This window comes from Myxine glutinosa, chromosome 14, assembly GCF_964187855.1.
Source record: "Myxine glutinosa chromosome 14, kmMyxGlut1.1, whole genome shotgun sequence".
In the NCBI taxonomy this organism is placed as follows: Eukaryota; Metazoa; Chordata; class Myxini; order Myxiniformes; family Myxinidae; genus Myxine; species Myxine glutinosa.
In genome coordinates this window covers 85,743,568-85,755,776 of record NC_136274.1, presented here as the reverse complement: position 1 = coordinate 85,755,776, position 12,209 = coordinate 85,743,568, and the positions used below count along the sequence as shown (strand labels likewise).

General features: G+C 49.7%; 1 protein-coding gene across 6 annotated transcripts in view; it reads right to left on the bottom strand.

Annotated features, from left to right (window-relative positions):
• Nucleotides 1–12,209, bottom strand: part of LOC137439984 (histone-lysine N-methyltransferase 2A) — a 248,494-nt gene that overhangs the window by 70,282 nt on the left and 166,003 nt on the right. For all 6 annotated transcript variants that reach the window (XR_013621442.1, XM_068136309.2, XM_068136310.2 and 3 more), the window contains one exon: nucleotides 7,209–7,339. Coding sequence is in view for 5 of the 6 variants with exons in the window: in XM_068136309.2 (XP_067992410.2) it covers nucleotides 7,209–7,339 (131 nt within the window). In the remaining variant the exon portion in view is untranslated. The remainder of the gene's footprint in view (nucleotides 1–7,208; nucleotides 7,340–12,209) is intronic.

The following is a 12,209-nucleotide window of genomic DNA, read 5'->3' as shown; positions in this document are numbered from 1 at the left end:
CAAGCGATTGAAAGTTGAGGCGCCATGCAATTGAAACGCGAAACAACATGATGCAACGCCAAACAATTGACATATGAGGCGGTATGCGATTGAACCGTGAAACAATGTGACGCAACACCAAGCGATTGAAAGGAAATGAGGCGCCATGCGATTGAACCTCGAAACAATATGACGCAACACCAAGCGATTGAAAGGAAATGAGGCGCCATGCGATTGAACCTCAAAACAATATGACGCAACACCAAACGATTGAAAGTTGAGGTGCCATGCGATTGAACCGCAAAACATGACGCAACACCAAGCTATTGAAAGTTGAGGCGTCATGCGATTGCACATCGAACCACATGATGCAACACCAAACAATTGAAAGATGAGTCGCCATGCGATTGAAATGCGAAACAACATGACGCAACACCAAACGATTGAAAGATGAGGCGCTATACGATTCAACCGCGAAAAAACGTGAGGCCACGCCATGCGATTGAAACGAGAAACAACGTGAGGCAACGCTATGCAAGTCAAAGGAAATGAGGAGCCATGCAATTGAAATGTGAAAAAACGTGACGCAACGCCATACGATTGAAACGAGAAACGTGAGGCAACGCCATGCAATTGAAACGAGAAACAACGTGAGGCAACGCCATGCGATTGAAACGAGAAACAACATGAGGCAACGCCATGCGATTGAAACGCAAAACAACATGATGCAACAACAAACGATTGAAAGATGAGGCGCTATGCGATTGAACCTCGAAACAACATGATGCAACACCAAGCGATTGAAAGGAAATGAGGCCCCATGCGATTGAACCGTGAAACAACGTGACGCAACACCATACGATTGAAACGAGAAACAACGTGAGGCAACCGCAAGCGATTGAAACGAGAAACAACGTGAGGCAACCGCAAGCGATTGAAAGGAAATGAGGCGCCATGCGATTGAACCGTGAAACAACGTGACGCAACACCATACGATTGAAACGAGAAACAACGTGAGGCAAAGCCATGCGATTGAAACGAGAAACAACGTGAGGCAACCGCAAGCGATTGAAAGGAAATGAGGCGCCATGCAATTGAACCACGAAACAACATGAAGCAACACCAAGCGATTGAAAGGAAATGAGGCGTCATGCGATTGAACCATGAAACAACATGATGCAACACCAAGTGATTGAAAGTTGAGGTGCCATGCGATTGAACCGCAAAACAACATGACGCAACACCAAGCGATTGAAAGTTGAGGTGCCATGCAATTGAAACGCGAAACAACATGATGCAACACCAAGCGATTGAAAGTTGAGGCGCCATGCAATTGAAGCGCGAAACAACATGATGCAACGCCAAACAATTGAAATATGAGGCGCTATGCCATTGAACCGCAAAACAATGTGACGCAACACCAAGCGATTGAAAGATGAGGCACTATGCGATGGAAACGAGATGAGACGCCATGCGATTGAAACGTGAAAGGACATGAAGCAGCACAATGACAACACCATGTGATCTAAGCGTGAAAGGACGTGACACAACACCATGTGATTGAAACGTGATGAGACGCCATGCGATTGAAACGAGATGAGACGCCATGCGATTGAAACGAGATGAGACGCCATGCCATTGAAACGAGATGAGACATCATGCGATTGGAATGAGATGAGACGCCATGCCATTGAAACGAGATGAGACATCATGCGATTGGAATGAGATGAGACGCCGTGTGCTTCAAACGAGATGAGACGCTGTGCGATTGAAATGAGATGAGAAGCCATGCGAATGAAACGAAATGAGATGCCATGCGATTGAAACGAGATGAGACGCCATGCGATTGAAACGAGATGAGACACCGTGCGCTTGAAACGAGATGAGACGCCGTGCGCTTGAAACGAGATGAGACGCCGTGCGATTGAAACGAGATGAGACGCCATGCGATTGAAACGAGATGAGACGCCATGCGATTGAAACGAGATGAGACGCCATGCGATTGAAACGAGATGAGACGCCATGCGATTGAAACGAGATGAGACGCTGTGCGATTGAAACGAGATGAGACACCGTGCGCTTGAAACGAGATGAGACGCCATGCGATTGAAACGAGATGAGACACCGTGCGCTTGAAACGAGATGAGACGCCGTGCGATTGAAACGAGATGAGACACCGTGCGCTTGAAACGAGATGAGACGCCGTGCGATTGAAACGAGATGAGACACCGTGCGCTTGAAACGAGATGAGACGCCGTGCGATTGAAATGAGATGAGACGCCGTGCGATTGAAACGAGATGAGACACCGTGCGCTTGAAACGAGATGAGACGCCGTGCGCTTGAAACGAGATGAGACGCCGTGCGCTTCAAACGAGATGAGACGCCGTGCGATTGAAACGAGATGAGACGCCGTGCGCTTGAAACGAGATGAGACGCCGTGCGATTGAAATGAGATGAGACGCCGTGCGCTTGAAACGAGATGAGACGCCGTGCGATTGAAACGAGATGAGACGCCGTGCGATTGAAACGAGATGAGACGCCGTGCGCTTGAAACGAGATGAGACGCCGTGCGATTGAAATGAGATGAGACGCCGTGCGCTTGAAACGAGTTGAGACGCCATGCGATTGAAACGAGATGAGACGCCGTGCGCTTGAAACGAGATGAGACGCCGTGCGATTGAAACGAGATGAGACGCCGTGCGATTGAAATGAGATGAGACGCCGTGCGATTGAAATGAGATGAGACGCCGTGCGCTTGAAACGAGATGAGACGCCATGCGATTGAAACGAGATGAGACGCCGTGCGCTTGAAACGAGATGAGACGCCGTGCGATTGAAACGAGATGAGACGCCATGCGATTGAAACGAGATGAGACGCCGTGAGATTGAAATGAGATGAGACGCCATGCGATTGAAACGAGATGAGACGCCGTGCGATTGAAACGAGATGAGACGCCATGCGATTGAAACGAGATGAGACGCCATGCGATTGAAATTTTAATATTTAAATTTGATATATCATAAATCTCTCTATATTATAAAAGAAAGTTTTTGTTTGTTTGTCTGCGCAAGCTAATCGCCTGAACGGTGAAAGATAGGAGAAAACCTCCAATACAAAAAATGTCGGGACGCGCCCCGGGAAGGTTTTAGGCTAGGTGGCGAGACCGGTCGAGGCCCACCTCGGCCGGGCCGGGCCCATTTCGCAATTAAAAGCTGAGCTAAATTATAGTAGTCAATCTTCTACGGCCGCGTGTGAAAGTTGAATTATAGTAGTAAATGCATTCAAAAAGAACCAAAAATGTTGGGACGGGCCCCGGGAAGGTCATAGGCTAGGTGGCGAGGCCGGTCGAGGCCGCATCGGCCGGGTTGGGCCCATTTCACAATTAAAAGCTGAGCTGAATTATAGTAGTCAATCGTCTACGGCCACGAGTAAAAGCTGAATTACAGCAGTAAATTCATTCAAAAAGAACCAAAAATGTTGGGACGGGCCCCGGGAAGGTCATAGGCTAGGTGGCGAGGCCGGTCGAGGCCGCATCGGCCGGGTTGGGCCCATTTCACAATTAAAAGCTGAGCTGAATTATAGTAGTCAATCGTCTACGAGTAAAAGCTGAATTATAGCAGTAAATTCATTCAAAAAGAACCAAAAATGTCGAGACGGGCCCCGGGAAGGTTATAGGCGAGGTGGCGAGGCCGGTCGAGGCCGCATCGGCCGGGCTGGCCCATTTCGCAATTAAAAGGTTAGTTGAATTATAGTAGTCAATCGTCTACGGCCACGAGTAAAAGCTGAATTATAGTAGTCAATCGTCTACGGCCACGAGTAAAAGCTGAATTATAGTAGTCAATCGTCTACGGCCACGAGTAAAAGCTGAATTATAGTAGTAAATTCATTGAAAAATAACCCGGGCAACGCCAGGTGCTTTCAGCTAGTCTATATATATATAAAAGAAAGTTTTTGTTTGTTTGTTTGTCTGCGCAAGCTAATCTCTTGAACGGTGAAAGATAGGAAGAAACCTCCAATACAAAAAATGTCGGGACGCGCCCCGGGAAGGTTTTAGGCTAGGTGGCGAGACCGGTCGAGGCCCACCTCGGCCGGGCTGGCCCATTTCGCAATTAAAAGGTGAGTTGAATTATAGTAGTCAATCTTCTTCGGCCGCGGGTAAAAGCTGAATCATTGTGGTAAATTCATTCAAAAAGAACCCGGGCAACGCCGGGTGCTTTCGGCTAGTATTTGATAAATTTAATATTAATTTATGAAGATATTATTCATATTATAGATCACCCAAGGTATTATGGATCACCCAAGGTATTATGGATCACCCAAGGTATTATGGATCACCCAAGGTATTATGGATCACCCAAGGTATTATGGATCACCCAAAGTATTATGGATCACCCAAGGTATTATGGATCACCCAAGGTATTATGGATCACCCAAGGTATTATGGATCACCCAAGGTATTATGGATCACCCAAAGTATTATAGATCACCCAAGGTATCATGGATCACCCAAGGTATCATGGATCACCCAAGGTGTCATGGATCACCCAAGGTGTCATGGATCACCCAAGGTGTTATGGATCACCCAAGGTGTTACGGATCACCCAAGGTATTACGGATCACCCAAGGTATTACGGATCACCCAAGGTATTACGGATCACCCAAGGTATTACGGATCACCCAAGGTATTACGGATCACCCAAGGTATTACGGATCACCCAAGGTATTACGGATCACCCAAGGTATTACGGATCACCCAAGGTATTACGGATCACCCAAGGTATTACGGATCACCCAAGGTATTACGGATCACCCAAGGTATTACGGATCACCCAAGGTATTACGGATCACCCAAGGTATTACGGATCACCCAAGGTATTACGGATCACCCAAGGTATTACGGATCACCCAAGGTATTACGGATCACCCAAGGTATTACGGATCACCCAAGGTATTACGGATCACCCAAGGTATTACGGATCACCCAAGGTGTTACGGATCACCCAAGGTATTACGGATCACCCAAGGTATTACGGATCACCCAAGGTATTACGGATCACCCAAGGTATTACGGATCACCCAAGGTATTACGGATCACCCAAGGTATTACGGATCACCCAAGGTATTACGGATCACCCAAGGTATTACGGATCACCCAAGGTATTATGGATCACCCAAGGTATTATGGATCACCCAAGGTATTATGGATCACCCAAGGTATTATGGATCACCCAAGGTATTATGGATCACCCAAGGTATTATGGATCACCCAAGGTATTATGGATCACCCAAGGTATTATGGATCACCTAAGGTATTATGGATCACCCAAGGTATTATGGATCACCCAAGGTATTATGGATCACCCAAGATATTATGGATCACCCAAGATATTATGGATCACCCAAGATATTATGGATCACCCAAGGTATTATGGATCACCCAAGGTATTATGGATCACCCAAGGTATTATGGATCACCCAAGGTATTATGGATCACCCAAGATATTATGGATCACCCAGGATATTATGGATCACCCAAGATATTATGGATCACCCAAGGTATTATGGATCACCCAAGGTATTATGGATCACCCCAGGTATTATGGATCACCCCAGGTATTATGGATCACCCAAGGTATTAGGAATCACCCAAGGTATTAGGAATCACCCAAGGTATTACGGATCACCCAAGGTATCATGGATCACCCAAGGTATCATGGATCACCCAAGGTATCATGGGTCACCCAAGGTATTATGGATCACCCAAGGTATTATGGATCACCCAAGGTATTATGGATCACCCAAGGTATTATGGATCACCCAAGGTATTATGGATCACCCAAGGTATTATGGATCACCCAAGGTATTATGGATCACCCAAGGTATTATGGATCACCCAAGGTATTATGGATCACCCAAGGTATTATGGATCACCCAAGGTATTATGGATCACCCAAGGTATTATGGATCACCCAAGGTATTATGGATCACCCAAGGTATTATGGATCACCCAAGGTATTGTGGATCACCCAAGGTATTATGGATCACCCAAGGTATTATGGATCACCCAAGGTATTATGGATCACCCAAGGTATTATGGATCACCCAAGGTATTATGGATCACCCAAGGTATTATGGATCACCCAAGGTATTATGGATCACCCAAGGTATTAGGAATCACCCAAGGTATTATGGATCACCCAAGGTATTAGGAATCACCCAAGGTATTACGGATCACCCAAGGTATTATGGATCACCCAAGGTATTATGGATCACCCAAGGTATTATGGATCACCCAAGGTATTATGGATCACCCAAGGTATTATGGATCACCCAAGGTATTATGGATCACCCAAGGTATTATGGATCACCCAAGGTATTATGGATCACCCAAGGTATTAGGAATCACCCAAGGTATTACGGATCACCCAAGGTATTATGGATCACCCAAGGTATTATGGATCACCCAAGGTATTACGGATCACCCAAGGTATTATGGATCACCCAAGGTATTATGGATCACCCAAGGTATTAAGGATCACCCAAGGTATTATGGATCACCCAAGGTATTATGGATCACCCAAGGTATTATGGATCACCCAAGGTATTATGGATCACCCAAGGTATTATGGATCACCCAAGCAAACAGTGGCTCCACAAAGGATCCCAGATTTTGTTTTAGAGTTTCATCCGGATCAACACCCATCAGAGATACTTGTGGAGTCAAACATGCTCATGGACGATTTGAACGATGAAGATGAGTGATGCACCTCTTTATCAACCCTTCGGCTTTGTTAAACATATACCCTACAGATGGGGCTGGCAGGATAGCCGGTGTGGCTTGGGTTTCAATGCAGACCGAGTTATAAACTGCCATCCTCGTGTTTCGCAGGCAGGGGGAGGCATCAACGTGTGTGCCGTCCCTAGGATAGATGTTACACTGTGCGTCCCGTCTGCCGGTAATAGTCGATGGACGTTAAAGATCACACGGTGCCCTTCTCCAAGAGTATATGACCTATTGCTGGCATCCTGAATAAATGACAGATTCCTGCTCTGACCTACAAGGGGAACTGCATCAGTGGCAAAGCGGCGTCCTCAGCAAACGATGCACCCAAAGCCATGTGCTGCATGCCAAATTAGAAGTACAAGAAGAAGAGGAATAAGCATGCAGATGTTCATGTTTGCATGGAGGTGTGTACTTGTGAACATGCGTCGAATTTTGTCTCTCACCATCCCCATGTTTTACGGTGCTGTTCACATCCGGCTGTCCGTGATCTGGCACCGTCCGCTGCTCCAGAATGCGGACAGTATAAAGACAACGTCTCCGTGCATCCCGCGTACTCCAGTAAAGACGTGTACACCTAGAAGAAAGATAAAATTGTCCGAAACAAACGGTCAGAGAAAGCTTCAAGCGCCCGAGACCGTGAGGGCCCGAGTGACACACGTGATTTTCTTGGCGCCTCACCCTTTAAATGAGGCGTCTGCATTAAGTACGGACATGCTTGTTCGGTCGGTGTTGTACAGACACAGACACAGCAATTCTCTTACAACGCAGACTCATTTAGGGACAACGATGAGACGGACATCACAGAATAGTTTATTATTTGTACATCATCTGGTTTTGTCGGCGTCTTCACTCGTTGCTATTTCAGTTACCAAATGACATACTTGTCTCATAGGGTGGTGCACAGGTACCACACGTATCATTGGCTGACAAATCTGGATTTGATTCCTGATCCAATGATAAACCTTGTGATGCAACACCCGACCTGCCAAGTATCGACAAGATTGGTACTTGGCAGGTCGGGTGTTGCATCATCACAAAGTGCTCCGTCCCTCGGATGGACGCTAAACTGGGTGTCCTATCTGATAGTACCACCGGGTGCATGTTAGACATCGAATGGTGTCTTTCACAAAGAGTAGACGAGTTATCTCCAGCACCCTGAATTAATTACTACTTCCTGCCTAAACTGCGAGTAAGAAGTGGACAGGTCCTATGGGATCCTAGCAAAGGTACCTGGCGTTGCCAGGCAACGCAGGGTCGCTTTGTGACGGGAATATTGAGAGAGGGGAGGAGGAAGGGACAGGAGTGGGGGGACACTAGAGGGGGGACAGGGTGGAGAGGGGAGGAAGGTAGAGGGGGGAGGGTAGATTGGAGGATATGGGTAGGGATGTTGAGAAGGGAGAGAGGAAGGGGAAGGAAGGTGGAGGGGGTGGGTAGGGAGAGGGCGAGGGTGAGAGGATCAGAAAGGGAAGGAAAGAGGGGCAGGGGAATGGGAGGAGGGGTGCGAGAGGGATGGAGTGGGAGGGGAGTAGGGAAATGGGGAGGGATGGGAGGGGTGCAGGGAGCAGGAGAGAGTGGGGGAGGAGGAAGGGAGTGGGAGTGACGGGGGAGTCGAGGGTGGAGGAGAGGGAGGAGAAGAGGTTGGAGGGGGTAGGGGATGGGAGCGAGAGTGCGAATGAAAAGCAGCATGAGCGATGAAGGGAAGGCAGCGTGAGGAGAGGGGAAGGCAGTTTGAGAGAAGGGGAAGGGAGTGCAGCATGAGGAGAGGAGAAGTGAAGGCAGCATGAGGAGAGCAGAAGTGAAGGCAGCGTGAGGAGAGGGGAAGGCAGTTTGAGAGAAGGGGAAGGGAGTGCAGCATGAGGAGAGGAGAAGTGAAGGCAGCATGAGGAGAGGAGAAGTGAAGGCAGCATGAGGAGAGGGGAAGGCAGTTTGAGAGAAGGGGAAGGGGAAGGGAGTGCAGCATGAGGAGAGGGGAAGGCAGTTTGAGAGAAGGGGAAGGGAATGCAGCATGAGGAGAGGAAAAGTGAAGGCAGCATGAGGAGAGGGGAAGGCAGTTTGAGAGAATGGGAAGGGAATGCAGCATGAGGAGAGGAGAAGTGAAGGCAGCATGAGGAGAGGAGAAGTGAAGGCAGCATGAGGAGAGGGGAAGGCAGTTTGAGAGAAGGGGAAGGGAAAGGGAGTGCAGCATGAGGAGAGGGGAAGGCAGTTTGAGAGAAGGGGAAGGGAATGCAGCATGAGGAGAGGAAAAGTGAAGGCAGCATGAGGAGAGGGGAAGGCAGTTTGAGAGAATGGGAAGGGAGTGCAGCATGAGGAGAGGGGAAGGCAGTTTGAGAGAAGGGGAAGAGAATGCAGCATGAGGAGAGGAGAAGTGAAGGCAGCATGAGGAGAGGGGAAGGCAGTTTGAGAGAAGGAGAAGTGAAGGCAGCATGAGGAGAGGGGAAGGCAGTTTGAGAGAAGGGGAAGGGGAAGGGAGTGCAGCATGAGGAGAGGGGAAGGCAGTTTGAGAGAAGGGGAAGGGAATGCAGCATGAGGACAGGAAAAGTGAAGGCAGCATGAGGAGAGGGGAAGGCAGTTTGAGAGAATGGGAAGGGAGTGCAGCATGAGGAGAGGGGAAGGCAGTTTGAGAGAAGGGGAAGGGAATGCAGCATGAGGACAGGAAAAGTGAAGGCAGCATGAGGAGAGGGGAAGGCAGTTTGAGAGAATGGGAAGGGAGTGCAGCATGAGGAGAGGGGAAGGCAGTTTGAGAGAAGGGGAAGAGAATGCAGCATGAGGAGAGAAGTGAAGGCAGCATGAGGAGAGGGGAAGGCAGTTTGAGAGAAGGGGAAGAGAATGCAGCATGAGGAGAGAAGTGAAGGCAGCATGAGGAGAGGGGAAGGCAGTTTGAGAGAAGGGGAAGAGAATGCAGCATGAGGAGAGGAGAAGTGAAGGCAGCATGAGGAGAGGGGAAGGCAGTTTGAGAGAAGGAGAAGTGAAGGCAGCATGAGGAGAGGGGAAGGCAGTTTGAGAGAAGGTGAAGGGGAAGGGAGTGCAGCATGAGGAGAGGGGAAGGCAGTTTGAGAGAAGGGGAAGGGAATGCAGCATGAGGACAGGAGAAGTGAAGGCAGCATGAGGAGAGGGGAAGGCAGCATGAGGAGAGGGGAAGGCAGTTTGAGAGAAGGAGAAGTGAAGGCAGCATGAGGAGAGAGAGGAGAAGTGAAGGCAGCATGAGGAGAGGGAAGGCAGTTTGAGAGAAGGGGAAGGGAATGCAGCATGAGGAGAGAGAGGAGAAGTGAAGGCAGCATGAGGAGAGGGAAGGCAGTTTGAGAGAAGGGGAAGGGAATGCAGCATGAGGAGAGAGAGGAGAAGTGAAGGCAGCATGAGGAGAGGGAAGGCAGTTTGAGAGAAGGGGAAGGGAATGCAGCATGAGGAGAGGGAAGGCAGTTTGAGAGAAGGGGAAGGGAATGCAGCATGAGGAGAGAGAGGAGAAGTGAAGGCAGCATGAGGACAGGGAAGGCAGTTTGAGAGAAGGGGAAGGGAATGCAGCATGAGGAGAGGAGAAGTGAAGGCAGCATGAGGAGAGGGGAAGGCAGTTTGAGAGAAGGGGAAGGGAATGCAGCATGAGGAGAGGAGAAGTGAAGGCAGCATGAGGAGAGGGGAAGGCAGTTTGAGAGAAGGGGAAGGGAATGCAGCATGAGGAGAGAGAGGAGAAGTGAAGGCAGCATGAGGAGAGGGAAGGCAGTTTGAGAGAAGGGGAAGGGAATGCAGCATGAGGAGAGGGAAGGCAGTTTGAGAGAAGGGGAAGGGAATGCAGCATGAGGAGAGGAGAAGTGAAGGCAGCATGAGGAGAGGGGAAGGCAGTTTGAGAGAAGGGGAAGGGAATGCAGCATGAGGAGAGGAGAAGTGAAGGCAGCATGAGGAGAGGGGAAGGCAGTTTGAGAGAAGGGGAAGGGAATGCAGCATGAGGAGAGAGAGGAGAAGTGAAGGCAGCATGAGGAGAGGGAAGGCAGTTTGAGAGAAGGGGAAGGGAATGCAGCATGAGGAGAGGGAAGGCAGTTTGAGAGAAGGGGAAGGGAATGCAGCATGAGGAGAGGAGAAGTGAAGGCAGCATGAGGAGAGGGGAAGGCAGTTTGAGAGAAGGGGAAGGGAATGCAGCATGAGGAGAGGAGAAGTGAAGGCAGCATGAGGAGAGGGGAAGGCAGTTTGAGAGAAGGGGAAGGGAATGCAGCATGAGGAGAGAGAGGAGAAGTGAAGGCAGCATGAGGAGAGGGAAGGCAGTTTGAGAGAAGGGGAAGGGAATGCAGCATGAGGAGAGGGAAGGCAGTTTGAGAGAAGGGGAAGGGAATGCAGCATGAGGAGAGAGAGGAGAAGTGAAGGCAGCATGAGGAGAGGGAAGGCAGTTTGAGAGAAGGGGAAGGGAATGCAGCATGAGGAGAGGGAAGGCAGTTTGAGAGAAGGGGAAGGGAATGCAGCATGAGGAGAGAGAGGAGAAGTGAAGGCAGCATGAGGACAGGGAAGGCAGTTTGAGAGAAGGGGAAGGGAATGCAGCATGAGGAGAGGAGAAGTGAAGGCAGCATGAGGAGAGGGGAAGGCAGTTTGAGAGAAGGGGAAGGGAATGCAGCATGAGGAGAGGAGAAGTGAAGGCAGCATGAGGAGAGGGGAAGGCAGTTTGAGAGAAGGGGAAGGGAATGCAGCATGAGGAGAGAGAGGAGAAGTGAAGGCAGCATGAGGAGAGGGAAGGCAGTTTGAGAGAAGGGGAAGGGAATGCAGCATGAGGAGAGGGAAGGCAGTTTGAGAGAAGGGGAAGGGAATGCAGCATGAGGAGAGGAGAAGTGAAGGCAGCATGAGGAGAGGGGAAGGCAGTTTGAGAGAAGGGGAAGGGAATGCAGCATGAGGAGAGGAGAAGTGAAGGCAGCATGAGGAGAGGGGAAGGCAGTTTGAGAGAAGGGGAAGGGAATGCAGCATGAGGAGAGAGAGGAGAAGTGAAGGCAGCATGAGGAGAGGGAAGGCAGTTTGAGAGAAGGGGAAGGGAATGCAGCATGAGGAGAGGGAAGGCAGTTTGAGAGAAGGGGAAGGGAATGCAGCATGAGGAGAGGAGAAGTGAAGGCAGCATGAGGAGAGGGAAGGCAGTTTGAGAGAAGGGGAAGGGAATGCAGCATGAGGAGAGAAGTGAAGGCAGCATGAGGAGAGGGGAGGGGAATGCATTGTGAGGGGAGGGAAATGGAAGGCAACGTGAGTGGAGAAGGGAAGGCAGTGTGAGGAGAGGAGAAGTGAAGGCAGCGTGAGAAGAGGGGAAGGCAGTTTGAGAGAAGGGGAAGGGAATGCAGTATTAGGAGAGAAGTGAAGGCAGCATGAGGAGAGGGGGGGGAATGCATTGTGAGGGGAGGGAAATGGAAGGCAACGTGAGTGGAGAAGGGAAGGCAGCATGAGGAGAGGAGAGGACAAAAGGCAGCGCAAGGAGAAGGGAGGTC